Consider the following 18,763-nt stretch of genomic DNA (forward strand, 5'->3'; position numbering starts at 1 on the left):
TGTCAAGTATGCAGCTAATGCATCAGCATAATCTGAAAGGAATCTAATTGGTATACAGTCTGGACCAGAAGACTTGCTTTTATTAAGTGATTTAATTTGCTTCACTACTCCGAGGATATTAACTTCTAATTTACCCAAGTTTTCAGCTGTTCTTGGTTCAAATTCTGGAATATTTATTCGTCTTCTTTTGTGAAAGCATTCGGAAGGCTGTGTTCAGTAACTCTGCTTTGGCAGCACTGTCTTCGATAGTATCTCCATTACTATCGCGCAGAGAAGGCATTGATTGTTTCTTGCCGCTAACAAACGTCACATACGATCAGAATATCTTTGGATTTTCTGCCAGGTTTCGAGATAAAGTTTCGTTGTAGAAACTGTTATAAGCATCTCGCACTGAAGTCAACGCTAAATTTTGAGCTTCTGTAAATGATCGCCAATCTTGGGGATTTTGCATCTGTTTAAATTTGGAGTGTTTGTTTCGTTGTTTCTGCAACTGTGTTCTAACCCGTTTCGTGTACCAAGGAGGATCAGCTCCGTCACGGAGTAAGCAGCTGCCTAGGAAGTGTGAAAGGTAAAAATTCTAAAAGGGGAGACATAGGTATGAATACGGTTATTAGTTTATAATGGGTGGAAGTTGCAGTAGTTATTCAAAGATGAAGAGGCTTGCATAGGATATAATAATGTAGGGAACTCCACCAGATCAGTCTAGGACTGAAGATCGCAGCAACAACAATGGAGAGTATTTCGTAAAGGATATACGGTGTCAAATGACTAATTATGACTGACATAGTGTAGGAAGAATGACGACAGGGAACATTAACAAGGGAAACTGCCCGCCTTACCCCTCTCAGATATAGTGGTAAAATGGCCCATTGAACAGTCCGTCAAAAACTGAACACAGGTCTAGCATTCAGAACAGGAAAAATGTGAAAAAGTAAACAAGGTATCAACAGTGAACCGCCGAAGCTCAAAATGTGCAACATCGAGCGAATTGCAAGAATCCCGGGACCGTTGTTGCGTGGTGACCGTGTGGGACTGTAAAGGGGGAGATCTGTGTTCGAATCTCCCCAGAGCCTCTTTCTTTCTTTCCTTTTTTTTTACCGGCCGTTGACGAATGCGGTCTTCTTCTGCAGTCTTGACAATTGTCATAGTATACATAGATTACTGAACTTGAGTCATGCGGTGAGAATATATTACCGTCGCAAGTAAATATGACGAATATTAAGAGGAAGTGAGACGACCCATAGACGTCTCACAGAAATAACAAAAAACCGGATCTGACGTTGTTACAACAAAGGAATTTAACAGTCAAAATTCCAAGACGGAACGCAGGAGTCATGACTTGTGTAGAAAAAACAGGAGGCACGTGCGTTTGGAATACCTTCCTAACACCTCGCAACTGCTAACGGTCGTTACACCACGACACAAATACAGATTTAAGTGAAGCAAAGAAACACGTCAATGACCGGACGGGCGGTTCAGAATTTTCTGAAAAAAAAAAAAAAAAGAAATTATTTGGGGGTAGAAAGGAGATTTGAACACGGATCTTCTGTTACACAGTCTAACACCGAAGCCACACTACTACGGCGACACGGTTATTCTAAATCGCACGATACTGCACATCTTGAGCTTGAACTGTTCACGGTTTCGATTTTGCTTCTTTGTTCACAGTTCAGTAGACCTTCTTCCTGTTTTTATGCTTGATTTGCGTTCAGTTTTTGGCGGGATGTCGACTTAGCTACTTTACCACTAGTTATGACGGGGATGGGATGAGGAGTTTCCCTTGTGAGCACAAGGTTGAGCTGTCTCGTAAGGTTTAGAAAAAAGCAGCACAGCGAGTCGTTAATCTGTAAACGATTTATTCGGCAACGACAATCTACGTAATAAACTCTTGTTCCACCTCGCTCAGTCACAGAAATAATACTAACGTCTGTACTGTAGTCGTACTGTTGTTGTTGTTGTGGTCTTCAGTCCTGAGACTGGTTTGATGCAGCTCTCCATGCTACTCTATCCTGTGCAAGCTTCTTCATCTCCCAGTACCTACTGCAACCTACATCCTTCTGAATCTGCTTAGTGTATTGATCTCTTGGTCTCCCTCTACGATTTTTACCCTCCACGCTGCCCTCCAATGCTAAATTCGTGATCCCTTGATGCCTCAAAACATGTCCTACCGCCGGCCGCGGTGGTCTAGCGGTTCTGGCGCTGCAGTCCGGATCCGCGGGACTGCTACGGTCGCAGGTTCGAATCCTGCTTCGGGCATGGGTGTGTGTGATGTCCTTAGGTTAGTTAGGTTTAAGTAGTTCTAAGTTCTAGGGGACTTATGACCTAAGATGTTGAGTCCCATAGTGCTCAGAGCCATTTGAACCATTTGAGCCACATGTCCTACCAACCGATCCCTTCTTCTAGTCGTGCCACAAACTTCTCTTCTCCCCAATCCTATTCAATACCTCCTCATTAGTTACGTGATCTACCCACCTTATCTTCAGCATTCTTCTGTAGCACCACATTTCGAAATCTTCTATTCTCTTCTTGTCCAAACTGGTTATCGTCCATGTTTCACTTCCATACATGGCTACACTCCATACAAATACTTTCAGAAACGACTTCCTGACACTTAAATCTATACTCGATGTTAACAAATTTCTCTTCTTCAGAAACGATTTCCTTGCCATTGCCAGTCTACATTTTATATCCTCTCTACTTCGACCATCATCAGTTGTTTTGCTCCCCAAATAGCAAAACTCCTTTACTACTTTAAGTGTCTCATTTCCTAATCTAATCCCCTCAGCATCACCCGGTTTAATTTGACTACATTCCATTATCCTCGTTTTGCTTTTGTTGATGTTCATCTTATATCCTCCTTTCAAGACACTGTCCATTCCGTTCAACTGCTCTTTCAAGTCCTTTGCTGTCTCTGACAGAATTACAATGTCATCGGCGAACCTCAAAGTTTTTATTTCTTCTCCATGAATTTTAATACCTACTCCGAATTTTTCTTTTGTTTCCTTTACTGCTTGCTCAATATACAGATTGAATAACATCGGGGAGAGGCTACAACCCTGTCTCACTCCCTTCCCAACCACTGCTTCCCTTTCATGCCCCTCGATTCTTATAACTGCCATCTGGTTTCTGTACAAATTGTAAATAGCCTTTCGCTCCCTGTATTTTACCCCTGCCACCTTCAGAATTTGAAAGAGAGTATTTCAGTTAACGTTGTCAAAAGCTTTCTCTAAGTCTACAAATGCGTAGGTTTGCCTTTTCTTAATCTTTCTTCTAAGATAAGTCGTAAGGTTAGTATTGCCTCACGTGTTCCAACATTTCTACGGAATCCAAACTGATCTTCCCCGAGGTCCGCTTCTACCAGTTTTTCCATTCGTCTGTAAAGAATTCGCGTTAGTATTTTGCAGCTGTGACTTATTAAACTGATAGTTCGGTAATTTTCACATCTGTCAACACCTGCTTTCTTTGGGATTGGAATTATTATATTCTTCTTGAAGTCTGAGGGTATTTCGCCTGTTTCATTTCCAGGTATACAACCTTCTTTTATGATTCTTGAACCAAGTGTTAGCTATGATTAAGTTATGCTCTGTGCAAAATTCTACAAGGCGGCTTCCTCTTTCATTTCTTCCCCCCAATCCATATTCACCTACTATGTTTCCTTCTCTCCCTTTTCCTACTGACGAATTCCAGTCACCCATGACTATTAAATTTTCGTCTCCCTTCACTACCTGAATAATTTCTTTTATCTCGTCATACATTTCATCAATTTCTTCATCATCTGCAGAGCTAGTTGGCATATAAACTTGTACTACTGTAGTAGGCATGGGCTTTGTGTCTATCTTGGCCACAATAATGCGTTCACTATGCTGTTTGTAGTAGCTAACCCGCACTCCTATTTTTTTATTCATTATTAAACCTACTCCTGCATTACCCCTATTTGATTTTGTATTTATAACCCTGTAATCACCTGACCAAAAGTCTTGTTCCTCCTGCCACCGAACTTCACTAATTCCCACTATATCTAACTTTAACCTATCCATTTCCCTTTTTAAATTTTCTAACCCACCTGCCCGATTAAGGGATCTGACATTCCACGCTCCGATCCGTAGAATGCCAGTTTTCTTTCTCCTGATAACGACGTCCTCTTGAGTAGTCCCCGCCCGGAGATCCGAATGGGGCACTATTTTGCCTGCGGAATATTTTACCCAAGAGGACGCCATCATCATTTAATCATACAGTAAAGCTGCATGTCCTCGTGAAAAATTACGGCTGTAGTTTTCCCTTGCTTTCAGCCGTTCGCAGTACCAGCACAGCAAGGCCGTTTTGGTTAATGTTGCAAGGCCAGATCAGTCAATCATCCAGACTGTTGCCCCTGCAACTACTGAAAAGGCTGCTGCCCCTCTTCAGGAAGCACATGTTTGTCTGGCCTCTCAACAGATACCCCTCCGTTGTGGTTGCACCTACGGTACGGCCATCTGTATCGTACTGCCGTTAGTTAAAATACACAACAGGTCGCTAGTTAACTGTACCAGTTCCTGCTTCTCAGAAGATGAATCGATATTGACTGAAACAGAAAAAAAGTTACATTCACGCCCAGCGCAGAAAGGGGATATAACTTTTCGTCGGAGGAAAACGCCTCATAAGGTACAATAACCTAACAGAGTTGAGTCACAACACTTCTATATCCCATCTCATTGACGGTAAGATGGAATAACATGGCAGACCATAATCTTCCTGCTTCTGCAGCTTATTTTCCTTCTCTTCCTGCTATTCCTCCCACCGGTCAAATGAGCTCGCAGATATTATTCTATCAGAGCACAAGCGTGCTCTCAAGCTTCGTAAAAGACTTAACATACGACACCAGGCGCTCAAAGCTACTGTACAACATTTGCTAATCTGACGTGGCCGAAAGGGAAACGGCGTTCTATAAAAGGAAATTAGGATAGGGTGTAACGTTCCGTAAACACAAACACAGTACTGAGAAGTGGTCTCAACTTGTTCAAGGAGAACAATAAGCAGCTAAGTCACGACGACTGCACAAGGATTCGATGTTCGCTTCTCAAGTAGTATTGACGGGATGTTACATCGTAGCAGACATATTACTTATCGAAGTCTTTACCCATTGTGAAATTGTCTGATGCCTACCATTTAGTAATAGTTTTTACCAACCGCACTATTGCTACTCAAACGTACTAGTATTTTTCCTCTATCACTTACTGATAACCTGCTGTACCATCCGGAAATCGTTGTTGCACAAGAACCAAGTAGTAATCATATTCCCACGGTAATAATCAGCGATAGCCGAGGTTTATCGCTTTGTCTCTTTCGCGATGAGTAATGTTATGAAGTGGTTTACAGCGTATATATAAGATACCGACCGTAAACGCTTTGTGGCGACACTTACCTCTCAAAATGCTGAAACCGGCACTGTTGGCAGCCGTGTTAGCTGTTGCTGCGGCACAGACAGCAGTCAACCAGTTTCCGGAAGGTTTCCTTCTAGGGACCGCCACAGCTGCTTACCAGATCGAAGGAGGCTGGAATGAAGATGGTGAGTGTATCACAGACGTCAATGAATTCTGTACCGTCAGGCTGCCAACATCGATGTACCGCTGCTATTAGCATAATATCTGCAAACAGTCTTTTCCATTTGGAACTTGATAATAGCTTAAAAGAGTAACCTGCATAGACCTTTCACTACACATATGTTCACTTCCAGTATTATAAACCTGTCATTTGCTAATATTTAAACAAACTCAAAATGATGTGATGTAGTAATTCCGTGTAACTTTGAATGGCATACATTTTAGATTATCCTTTACAGTGGTTTGTTTTACGAATATCGATGGAGATAAAATATGCCAACAATTGATCACTTCATTTGTAACTGCACGACATGTTTTAGAGTACTGTATCTACATTATTATCGAGATTCTGTAAAAATTAATGGTCTATAAATCTTCATTGTGTGTAAAAGCTTTTGTGTTGATCTTGTAACAATGGAGGTATATAGCTAAGAGAAAATCGCAACAGTACGGAAATCCGAATATTTATAGCAAAGTTGTTACTTGAATTTTGTGGATAACCTATACTAATTATAAAAATGGATTTATGTATTTATGTGTGTGAACGCGTGTACATTGAGGTGACAAAAGTCACTTTGACGACACAGAGTAGCGACATTTGCATAGTCACTGCTAACAGATAAACAAAACTGCGTGAAATAACCATAGAGCCGCGCGGGATTAGCCGAGCGGTCTAGGGCGCAGCAGTCATGGTATGTGCGGCTGATCCCGGCGGAGGTTCGAGTCCTCCCTCGGGCATGGGTGTGTGTGTTTGTCCTTAGGATAATTTAGGTTAAGTAGTGTGTAAGCTTAGGGACTGATGGCCTTAGTAGTTAAGTCCCATAAGATTTCACACACATTATATCATTAAATAACCATAGAAATCAATGTGCGGCGTACGACGTACGTATCTGTTACAACAGTGCGGCAAAATTGGGTGTTAATGAACTATGGCAGCAGACGACCGAACTCGAGTGCCTTTGCTAATAACACGACACCGCCTGCAGCGCCTCTCCAGGCCTCGTGACCATATCAGATGGACCCTAGACAATTGAAAAACAGTGGCCTCGTCAGATACGTCTCCATTTTCAGTTGCTAGGACCTGATGGTGGGGTTCGAGTGGTGCGCAGACCCCAGGAAGCCATGGACCCAAGTTGTCAACAAACCACTGTGCAAGCTGCTGGTGGCTCCATAACGGTGTGGGATGTGTTTACTGGAACGGGCGGGGGCCTCTGAAACAACTGAACCGGTCATTCACTGGAAATGCTTATGTTCGGCTACTTGGAGAGGATTTGCATCCATTCATGCACTTCATGTCCACAAACGATGGTGGAATTTTTGTGGATGGCAATGTGCCATGTCTCAGGCCCATAATTGTTTGCGATTGGTCTGAAGAACATTGCGGATAATTCGAGTGAATGGTTTGGCCACGCAGATTGCCCGACAAGAAACCCATCGAAAATTTATGGAACCTAATAGAGAGGTCCGTTTGTGCACAAAATCATACACCGGCAACACTTTCACAATTATGGACGGCATTAGAGGCCACGTGGCTCAGTATTTCTGCAGGGGACTTCCATCGACTTGTTGAGCCTGTGCCACATGGAGTTGTTGCACTGCTCGGGGCAAAAGGAGGTCCAGCACGATATTAGGTCTCCCACGACGTTTGTCACCTCAGTTATGTACGTATGTTTGCCCTAAACCACTCGACCGACTTCAAACAAACTTGGTACACATATCACCTATTGTCAGAAGTTAATCTCTAAAAAGATAAGAACCACCTGCCTATCAGGTGGGAGGGGATGGGGGTAAAAAAGCAGTGTAGGCCGCGACGTGCGAATTCCATACTTCATTCATCCTGTATTTGAGATAGCGCTTAGTGACTTGCAGAAAACATTAGACATAATGTCAAACCATTAAGAAACATTTCCTAGCTATCAACCCCCAGAAAAATGACGAAAGGAAAAAGGTTTGACGCATGCAGCGTTAAGCATGACGTTTTCATTTAGTACTTCTTTACTAATAACTGCATTCGCGACAAATTTTCCAGACAGTATTCACATATACCACAGAAAGTACCAACAAATTTATGGCTTTGCATAACGCTTAGTTCAGGAAATATGACGTCGTAAACACTGAGATGCGTGAAAAACTGCCGCATCGTGGATGACGTTTAGCTTTATTACTTCTTTGTTACTAAATCTATTCGTAAAATATTTCGCAGCAGTATCCACATGTTCCGCTGAATGCACCTACAATAGTTCAGGAGATACGACACCATAAACATTGAGCTGCCTCAAAATGACATTGCAATGCGAAATTAATTAGAGATACGGGGGAAATATGTACACAAATACGTGTGAATGTGTTAAATATGTGCGAAATGTATTTGGCATGTACGTACGCGATCAAAGTCACGTGTCTGTAGCTCATGTTAAATGCCTGGTGCGACTTCAGCGAAATTTCGTGCACATATTAGTTCCGAACTGGAATAAAATGTGAAAACCGCCAGAAGCCGACTGGGGTAGATTTGATAACGTGAAGAAAGAAGAAGAGAGGGGGTGGACGAGCAAAGAGGGGAGAAAAGGAGATGGGCATAGATAGGAGATGGTTTGCGGAGTATCTATGTAGATGCAGACGTAGATGGACAGAGTAACGGTGAGATGGACAGAGTTCGAGGGGTGGAAGAAGTAGACAAAGAAAGAAAAGAGAAATAGGGGATAGGAAGAGATGGGCACTGAGAAGGAGAAGAAGGAAGTAGATAGCGATAGGGAGAGGAGGAAATGGACAGAGAAAGGGAAGAGGACTTGATTGACAAAAAGAGGGGACAGTAGAGTACTGAGGAGATGAACAGCGAGAGGTGGAGGCAGTGGACAGGGAGAAAGGAAGGGATGGGCAGAGTGGGGGAGAACGAAGTGAACGAAAAGAGGGGAGGAGAAGATTGATTATGAGGGGATAGGAGGAGATTGACAGACGCGGAAGGAGCACATGAACAGAGGAACACGAACAGATGGACAGAGGGAGGGGTTAAGAGCCGATAGACACAGGGAAGTGTAGCAGGAGATGTCCGGAGGGGGGAACAGAAGGAGAGCGAGAGTGAGTGTAGTGTGGAAGAGGTGGACAGAGAGATGGAGTGTAGTGGGTGGAATAGAGAGAGGTCATATAATACAAGACTGGCATAAACACACACCTGGGCAACACCGGATACTGAGCTTGTTGTAACGGCGACCGGAACAGTCGCGGGGTTGATGTGACGGAAAGCGCGGCGGGACCCGCGGAGCGGCCCGCGAACAACAACACAGGGAGAGGACGGACACGACCAACGAAGGACAGAACGAACAACGACAAGTTCGAAACAACGGAGTCACAAGAAAACTTAACAACAACGTCCACTCGTACACGGAACAGGAAAATAAATAAGCTGCCTAAGGCTAGGTGGTATGTCCAGAGACGTACGCAAGGTTAGACTCGCTGGCTGAGCTTTTCTTGGCGATAAAACAGGCGATAAAACGGTGACGTCAAGTGTAAAATGGCGGAAAAAATGCGGAAAGTTAAAACAGAAAGCAAAAGCGGTTGGCAACGTTAATAAAAGACACAGGAATCAGACAAGTAACATAGTACACATACAATTAAAAAACACGGCGACAGTCTGGTTTCTGTTTGCAAGAGATAAAAGGCACACCCAGCGACAGTATGATGGCCGTTCGCAACACTTCCCAAAAAACACAACACGGAACACTCACTGTAGAACACTCACTGTAGAACACTGCACGAAAGTGGCGGCACAAAGATGACACTCCCGAGCCAAAGGCAGTTGGGGGAGGTGGGGGGGCCTGGAGGAGGGGGAAGAACAAGGAGGGAGGAAGGAAAAAAACGAAAAAGAGGGGGGGAACCAAGTAGGGAGAGGACTAATAAAGGGGGAGAAGGGCAGACGCGAGAGGGAATGAGAGGAGGCAGAGGAGGGAAATGTGAAAGGACTTGGGGGAGAGAAGGGGGCAAAGAGAGGGGAGGTGGGGAAGAAAGAGGATGGAAGGGAGGGAGAGGGAGCCCGGGAAAAGGACAGAGGAAAGGAGGGGGAGTGAGGATCAGAGTTGATAGGAGGGATAAATGGAGGGAGAGAGGGTATCATCTCGGAGGGGGAGTTGATGGAAGCCACCTTGGGAAAGGAGATGTAGGGTGTAGAGATGGAGGGTAGGGGGGACACAACAATGAAGACGTGGCAGGGGGCGGGTATGGGAGAGGAGAGGAGGAACCAGGGGGTGAGGGGGTTCAAGGCGGCGGGAGGTGCAGAGGATGTGGATATGTTCGAGGAATAGGAGCAGATGGGGGAAAGGAATGAGATCATAGAGGATCCGCGTGAGGGACGGGAGGCGTATATGGAAGGCGAGGCGGGGTGCATGACGCTCAAGGCTCTGGAGGGGGGGGGGGCAGATATCCAGGCAGGACTGGCATAACAGAGGATGGGACAGATTAAGGATTTGTAGGTGTGGAGCATGGTAGAGGGGTGCAACCCCCATGTCCGGCCAGAGAGGAGTTTGAGGATCCAGTGAGGTGACGGTCAATGGTGAGGCCAAGGTATGGTGAGGGTGGGGGTGAGGCGGACAGGACGGGCGCAGACAGTAAGGGAGAAATCCAGGAGCCGGAAGGAGTGAGTGGTACGACCTACGATGATTGCCTGGGTCTTGGAAGGATTGATTTTCAGGAGCCACTGGTTACACAATGCAGCAAAAAGGTCAATGTGATTCTGGAGAAGGCGTTGGGACCGTTGGAGGGTAGGAGCGAGGGCGAGGAATGCGGTGTCATCAGCATATTGCAAGAGGTGTACTGGAGGGGGGGGGGCATATCTGCCGTGTACAGGAGGTAGAAGAGAAGGGAGAGGACAGAGCCCTGGGGCACACCTGCAGAGGGGTAGAAGGTGTGGGAAGTGGCATTATGGATGGTAACATAGGAGGGGCAGTGGGAGAGGAAGGAGGCCATCAGACGGATGTAGTTGATAGGAAGGGCGTAGGTCTGGAGTTTAAACAGGAGACCGGGACTGGCTGAGCGAGAGGCAGACGCTTAAGTACTCTATCGGGGGCTCTGCTATTGGTCGCTGGAACCACGTGTTCCACTGTGGCGCCCCCACACTAATATGCGGGCCAGGAGGCGCGATGGTGCAGAGACCTCTAGGGGTCTCCAACGTCCATGACGTCTAGCGGGGATTCAAATTCCGCGACGCGCGGTACCAGACAGCTGTTAATAGAAATATCTTACAGTGGTCACGAATTGTTTTTCAGAGTCGTATACAAGTTACACGCTTCACTCTTCATACAGACGATATACTCTAGTATGCCATCTTATAAGTATCCATTTACATGTGAGCAGTAGTCTGTGACATCATTGTACGAGCAATTAATATTTTTTAAACACGTTTTCGTAGATTAAGATTAATCTGGTACCTATCTGGGTCTGCTGAAATCTGTGCAGTGATTTGCCGTTAGATACACATGAAATCATTCCAAGGGTGTCCTTCCTGTCGTCCTTCTTGTTTTCCGAATGTGTCAGCGCAGTATGGCGGACGATATTTTCCTTGCAACTGACGGTAAGCGCCTTCCTCTCCAAATTGTGCAAACACTGAAGGCGTCTTACATTCTGTATTTCTATGTTCACTCCTGGCATCTATTTGTCAGGTAGTGTAATGATTTGTGAATAATCGACTGCAGAGTCGCAGCATCTGCTGACATGGATATGTTTTTTTTCAACATCGTTCGGCTACCAGTTTGTTCAAATGATTTTTACTCTGGTACATTAGCTTACAGGTCTACGCATGAGAGAAATAGAATTCAGTGTGAAAAAAAATTCCCAAAGATTTTATTTGAAAAACCCACATAAGTATAATACACTCCTGGAAATTGAAATAAGAACACCGTGAATTCATTGTCCCAGGAAGGGGAAACTTTATTGACACATTCCTGGGGTCAGATACATCACATGATCACACTGACAGAACCACAGGCACATAGACACAGGCAACAGAGCATGCACAATGTCGGCACTAGTACAGTGTATATCCACCTTTCGCAGCAATGCAGGCTGCTATTCTCCCATGGAGACGATCGTAGAGATGCTGGATGCAGTCCTGTGGAACGGCTTGCCATGCCATTTCCACCTGGCGCCTCAGTTGGACCAGCGTTCGTGCTGGACGTGCAGACCGCGTGAGACGACGCTTCATCCAGTCCCAAACATGCTCAATGGGGGACAGATCCGGAGATATTGCTGGCCAGGGTAGTTGACTTACACCTTCTAGAGCACGTTGAGTGGCACGGGATACATGCGGACGTGCATTGTCCTGCCGGTCTAGGAATGGTAGAACGATGGGTTCGATGACGGTTTGGATGTACCGTGCACTATTCAGTGTCCCCTCGACGATCACCAGTGGTGTACGGCCAGTGTAGGAGTTCGCTCCCCACACCATGATGCCGGGTGTTGGCCCTGTGTGCCTCGGTCGTATGCAGTCCTGATTGTGGCGCTCACCTGCACGGCGCCAAACACGCATACGACCATCATTGGCACCAAGGCAGAAGCGACTCTCATCGCTGAAGACGACACGTCTCCATTCGTCCCTCCATTCACGCCTGTCGCGACACCACTGGAGGCGGGCTGCACGATGTTGGGGCGTGAGCGGAAGACGGCCTAACGGTGTGCGGGACCGTAGCCCAGCTTCATGGAGACGGTTGCGAATGGTCCTCGCCGATACCCCAGGAGCAACAGTGTCCCTAATTTGCTGGGAAGTGGCGGTGCGGTCCCCTACGGCACTGCGTAGGATCCTACGGTCTTGGCGTGCATCCGTGCGTCGCTGCGGTCCGGTCCCAGGTCGACGAGCACGTGCACCTTCCGCCGACCACTGGCGACAACATCGATGTGCTGTGGAGACCTCACGCCCCACGTGTTGAGCAATTCGGCGGTACGTCCACCCGGCCTCCCGCATGCCCACTATACGCCCTCGCTCAAAGTCCGTCAACTGCACATACAGTTCACGTCCACGCTGTCGCGGCATGCTACCAGTGTTAAAGACTGCGATGGAGCTCCGTATGCCACGGCAAACTGGCTGACACTGACGGCGGCGGTGCACAAATGCTGCGCAGCTAGCGCCATTCGACGGCCAACACCGCGGTTCCTGGTGTGTCCGCTGTGCCGTGCGTGTGATCATTGCTTGTACAGCCCTCTCGCAGTGTCCGGAGCAAGTATGGTGGGTCTGACTCCATTTCCAGGAGTGTATAATAAGAAAATATTTTTCTTCTCAGTTTTAATGTAACACTGAGCAGCTGAGCCGGCTGCTGTGGCCGAGCGGATCTAGGGGCTTCAGTCCTGAATCGCGTTTCAGCTACGGTCGCAGGTTCGAATCCTACCTCGGACATTGATGTGTGTGATGTAGTTAGGTTAGTTAGGTTTAAGTAGTTCTAAGTCTAGGGGACTGATGATCTCAGATGTTAAGTCCCATAGTGCTCAGAGCCATTTGAACCATTTTTGAGCAGCTGAACGTAGTGCCTATTCTTGACTGTACAGTGTACTTGTGTAGCTGTAATCGCGTAGGATTTGTGCACTGTCGATGCGCTGGGAGAAACTGTGAAGTCATGCGCTTATCGATCGTTGTCTCTGCTGCCAAAAATGTCGCTCAACTGAAAATAATCGCATCTGGAGTGACTACGATGAATGCTCTGACGTGATGAACACTACACACACTCACGAATGGAACTGTGTTGTGGCCGGAGTCCAGACACAGTTTTACTGCCGACACATGAATCATCAGAGCGACGGCCTGCATCAGAGATTGGAAATTAACGACTTGGACAGTTGTAAATAGACTACCTCGTCGTTCCTTCTTTAACAATGTCTGCAGTTTTCAGTATAATTTGCATACTTCAGCGTTCTCCCCCACTGGCACGAACGTTTTTTCTTTTTTTAAATGTTTGCCCCTCCTTTCTCAGATGCCATTACTTGGTCGAGCAGTTATTTTATCTTTCATACTGCCAAATTGTATAGAATATTTCATATATTCCCCTGCTCTCATGCAGCTGTTGTACATTTAGGCTCTGCCTTACCACTGTAGCCAGTCACTTTCCCGCGGAGAAACGATAGTGAGGGTTACAGATTGGTAGCAGACGCTGGTTTCGTTTCATGGCCAACATGTGACATCCTCTCTGTGAAGCGTCATTCAGACCAAGACTGCCTGTGTTGCCTGTGTATCGTTCCTGGTACATCCAGTTCTACACCTACATCGATACTCTGCATGTAAGTACCTGGCAGAGGATTCATCGAACCACCTTCACAATTCTCTCTTATTGCAATCTCGTATAGCGCGCCAAAAAAACGAACACGTATTTCTTTAAGTGCTAGATCTGATTTCCCTTATTTTATTATGGTGATCGTTTCTCCCTATGTAGGTCGGTGTCAACAAAATATTTTCGCATTCGGGGAGAAAGATGGTGTGCACAAGATTCTGCCACAACGATAAACACCTTTGTTTTAATGATGTCCTCCTCCAGTCCTGTATCATTTCAGTGACACCGTCCTCCCTATTTCGCGATAATAAAAAACGTGCTGCCCTTCTTTGAACTCCCTCTGAACTGCACAAGATTCTGCCACAACGATAAACGCCTTTGTTTTAATCATGTCCACCCCAAGTCTATCATTTCAGTGACACCGTCCTCCCTATTTCGCGATAATAAAAAACGTGCTGCCCTTCTTTGAACTCTTTCGATGTACCCCGTCGATCCAATCGATCCAATCTGGTAAGGATCCCACGCGCGCAGCAGAAAAGGACGGACAAGCATCCGTTTGCTATGTGACAATATTTCGACAAGCCCATATTCAGATGCTTAAAAATGCTATATATGTGATTTCAAAATTCAGTACTGAACTTCAGAAGATTTGTAGCATCATAGGTCATTGTGTTGCCTGTGTTGAAGAATCGTAACCACCTTGGCAGCTGATAATGACAATAAACCAATAGATCAGTTGTATGCGACTGTTCGCAGGGCAATTCATTACAGTATGGATTTATGTTTGATTGAAAGATGATTGAAGAACCGGTATTGAGAGCGTCCTGCTGATAATCTCTTGGTACTCGTAAAATAATTGTTTCATACTAGCTACTTCTCGGAAATGACATGTATTATGTATAGCTCCTGTCATTCGATAGAAATATTACCCACTCTGCAACGATACCTATTCGTGTACGCAGGCAAGGGAGAGAACATCTGGGACTACATGCTCCACGAACACCCGGAGTACGGCACGAATGGCGACAACGGTGACGTGGCCTGCGACTCGTACCACAAGTACCAGGAGGACGTGCAGATGCTGAAGGCTCTCAACGTGAGTACTAGCTGGCGTTACGCAGGTGTGGTACTCGGTGAATCTACACTGTTTTGATGCGTTTCAATTGCAGCAAAGAGACCCTATCTACACATTAATATATTTTCCCAGATTTCTAGCAATCTATACTGTCAACAGTATCTGATTCAACTGTTTTCGTCTTTTGTTGTACTCAGACAAAAATTAATGTAACACTGTTTCATCGACGTGTATTATAGCATTTTACAAACCACGGGTAACAGAAGAAATACTTCAGTTGATTGATGAAAGGAGGAAGTACAAACACGTTCCGGGAAAATCAGGAATACAGAAATACAAGTCGCTGAGGAATGAAATAAATAGGAAGTGCAGGGAAGCTAAGACGAAATGGCTGCAGGAAAAATGTGAAGACATCGAAAAAGATATGATTGTCGGACGGACAGACTCAGCATACAGGAAAGTCAAAACAACCTTTGGTGACATTAAAAGCAACGGTGGTGGCATTAAGAGCGCAACGGGAATTCCACTGTTAAATGCAGAGGAGAGAGCAGATAGGTGGAAAGAATACATTCAAAGCCTCTATGAGGGTGAAGATTTGTCTGATGTGATAGAAGAAGAAACAGGAGTCGATTTAGAAGAGATAGGGGATCCCGTATTAGAATCGGAATTTAAAAGAGCTTCGGAGGACTTACGGTCAAATAATGCAGAAGGGATAGATAACCTTTCATCAGAATTTCTAAAATCATTGGGGGAAGTGGCAAGAAAACGACTATTCACGATGGTGTGTAGAATATATGAGTCTGGCGATATACCATCTGACTTACGGAAAAACATCATCCACACAATTCCGAAGACGGCAAGAGCTGACAAGTGCGAGAATTATCGCACAATCAGCTTAACAGCTCAGGCATCGAAGCTGCTTACAAGAATAATATACAGAAGAATGGAAAAGAAAATTGAGAATGCGCTAGGTGACGATCAGTTTGGCTTTAGGAAAAGTAAAGGGACGAGAGAGGCAATTCTGACGTTACGGCTAATAACGGAAGCAAGGCTAAAGAAAAATCAAGACACTTTCATAGGATTTGTCGACTTGGAAAAAGCGTTCGACAATATAGAATGGTGCAAGCTGTCCGAGAATCTGAAAAAAGTAGGGGTAAGCTGTAGGTAGAGACGGGTCATATACAATATGTACAACAACCAAGAGGGAATAATAAGAGTGGACGATCAAGAACGAAGTGCTCGTATTAAGAAGGGTGTAAGACAAGGCTGTAGCCTTTCGCCCCTACTCTTCAATCTGTGTATCGAGGAAGCAATGATGGAAATAAAAGAAAGGTTCAGGAGTGGAATTAAAATACAAGGTGAAAGGATATCAACGATACGATTCGCTGATGACATTGCTATCCTGAGTGAAAGTGAAGAAGAATTAAATGATCTGCTGAACGGAATGAACAGTCTAATGAGTACACAGTATGTTTTGAGAGTAAATCGGAGAAAGATGAAGGTAATGAGAAGTAGTAGAAATGAGAACAGCGAGAAACTTAACATCAGGATAGATGGTCACGAAGTCAATGAAGTTAAGGATTTCTGCTACCTAGGCAGTAAAATAACCAATGACGGACGGAGCAACGAGGACATCAAAAGCAGACTCGCTATGGCAAAAAAGGCATTTCTGGTCAAGAGAAGTCTACTAATATCAAATACCGGCCTTAATTTGAGGAAGAAGTTTCTGAGGATGTACGTCTGGAGTACAGCATTGTATGGTAGTGAAACATGGACTGTGGGAAAACCGGAACAGAAGAGAATCGAAGAATTTGAGATGTGGTGCTATAGACGAATGTTGAAAAATGGGTGGACTGATAAGGTAAGGAATGAGGAGGTCCTACGCAGAATCGGAGAGGAAAGGAATATGTGGAAAACACTGATAAGGAGAAGGGACAGGATGATAGGACATCTGCTAAGACATGAGGGAATGACTTCCATGGTACTAGAGGGAGCTGTAGAGGGCAAAAACAGTAGAGGAAGACAGAGATTGGAATACGTCAAGCAAATAATTGAGGACGTAGGTTGCAAGTGCTACTCTGAGATGAAGAGGTTAGCACAGGAAAGGAATTCGTGGCGAGCCGCATCAAACCAGTCAGTAGACTGATGACCCAAAAAAAAAAAAAAAAAAAAAAAAAATACTGGCCATTAAAATTGCCAAACCAAGAAGAAATGCAGATGATAAACGAGTATCCATTCGACAAATATATTATACTAGAACTGACGCCTGGGCATTGAGTCAAACAGAGCTTGGATGGCGTGTACAGGTAAGCTGCCCATGCAGCTTCAACACGATACCACAGTTGATCAAGACTGGCGTATTCAGACGAGCCAGTTGCTCGGCCACCATTGACCAGACGCTTTCAGTTGGTGTGAGAGTTGGAGAATGTGCTGGCCAGGGCAGCAGTCGAATATTTTCTGTATCCAGAAAGGCCCGTGCAGGACGTGCAACATGCGGACGTGCGTTATCCTGCTGAAATGTAGGGTTTCGCAGGGATCGAATGAAGGGTAGAGCCACGGGTCGTTAACACACCTGAAATGTAACGTCCACTGTTCAGAGCGCCGTCAATGCGAGGCATCACAACAACGTTTCACCAGGCAACCCCCGGTCAACTGCTGTTTGTGTATGAGAAGTCGGTTGGAAACTTTCCTCATGTTAGCACGTTGTAGGTGTCGCCACGCTACTGGCACGAACCTTGTGTGAATGCTCTGAAAAGTTAATCATTTGCATATCACAGCATCCTCATCCTGTCGGTTAAATTTCGCGTCTGTAGCACGTCATCTTCGTGGTGTAGCAATTTTAATGGCCAGTAGTGTATTTTGCATCAGGTAGTGTAAGTAGGCCCACAAGTATCCTTACCTCAATTCACTTTTTATACCCGTTTTAATTTTTTCTGGCGTTTCTTTTAAAACGTTGACACTTTCTGTTCATGGGTACGTCTCGCGTTGTAACCCAAAGTGTCGTGGCTTGAATGTATCCCCTTTACGTTTACCACATCTGCGTATGTAGATTTATATCATTTCTATAGCTGCGCCTAAATGATGTAGATAATGCGGTAAATAAAGTATCATTAAACAATGCTGGGTGGAAAATTAGTATGGGAGAGGCCTTTGTGCTTCGTAACAAAATCCTCCTGAGGAATCTCTTCCTGTCGAATAAGAAATTACAAAACGTACCTTCAGCTGAAATCTTACATTTACAAAAGTGTACCATCAATTCCTGTTCAATTGTATGTGTCATCTGTCGTTTGTAATTTAAACAATCCTAATGATATTCGTCTCACATTCTTACAGTGTTGTCTTCCACACGAACAGACTTACTAGTTTCATAAAGCATGTTATTCTCCTCATTTATGAACAGGCGGACGTGTACCGCTTCTCCATCTCCTGGGCGCGCATCCTGCCCACTGGAGACCTTGACGTCATCAACCAGCCAGGCATCGACTACTACAACAACCTCATCGACGAGCTGCTAGCAAACGGCATCCAGCCCATGGTAAGAGTGACACATACATATACGTGTTCGTCATCATCAGTTCCGGCATAGATCAATTCCTCAGGAATATGTGAGAGTTAGGAGGGGAAAGAATACCTCGACCCAGTTGGTGGCTGGGCTCAGTGAATAGTTGTAGGACGAGCCGGCAGGCAGCAGCACGTTACGGTGTTGTGAAAGTAGCGCTATAGTCGGCCTCTTGCATAGAGACAGCCACGCCTGTGGGCCACTTGCTAGTTTACTTCGTCGTTGCCCCCGCACGTTGTTCTCTCAGCTTCCTTTGGTAATTCACTGGTCAGACATACAGGGGATAGCCAAAACGCTACAGTCTGGAACC

General features: G+C 45.3%; 1 protein-coding gene across 1 annotated transcript in view; it reads left to right on the forward strand.

The window, feature by feature from the left end:
- The first annotated feature begins 5,396 nt into the window (after positions 1–5,396).
- The window catches only part of LOC126199078 (myrosinase 1-like), a 59,925-nt gene continuing 46,558 nt past the window's right edge, over positions 5,397–18,763 (forward strand). Inside the window, exons 1-3 of the mRNA XM_049935815.1 lie at positions 5,397–5,545; positions 14,782–14,915; positions 18,295–18,429. Of these exons, the coding sequence (XP_049791772.1) occupies positions 5,410–5,545; positions 14,782–14,915; positions 18,295–18,429 (405 nt within the window). The 5' untranslated portion in view covers positions 5,397–5,409. The remainder of the gene's footprint in view (positions 5,546–14,781; positions 14,916–18,294; positions 18,430–18,763) is intronic.

The sequence above is a fragment of the Schistocerca nitens genome, chromosome 8, assembly GCF_023898315.1.
Source record: "Schistocerca nitens isolate TAMUIC-IGC-003100 chromosome 8, iqSchNite1.1, whole genome shotgun sequence".
NCBI lineage: Eukaryota > Metazoa > Arthropoda > Insecta > Orthoptera > Acrididae > Schistocerca > Schistocerca nitens.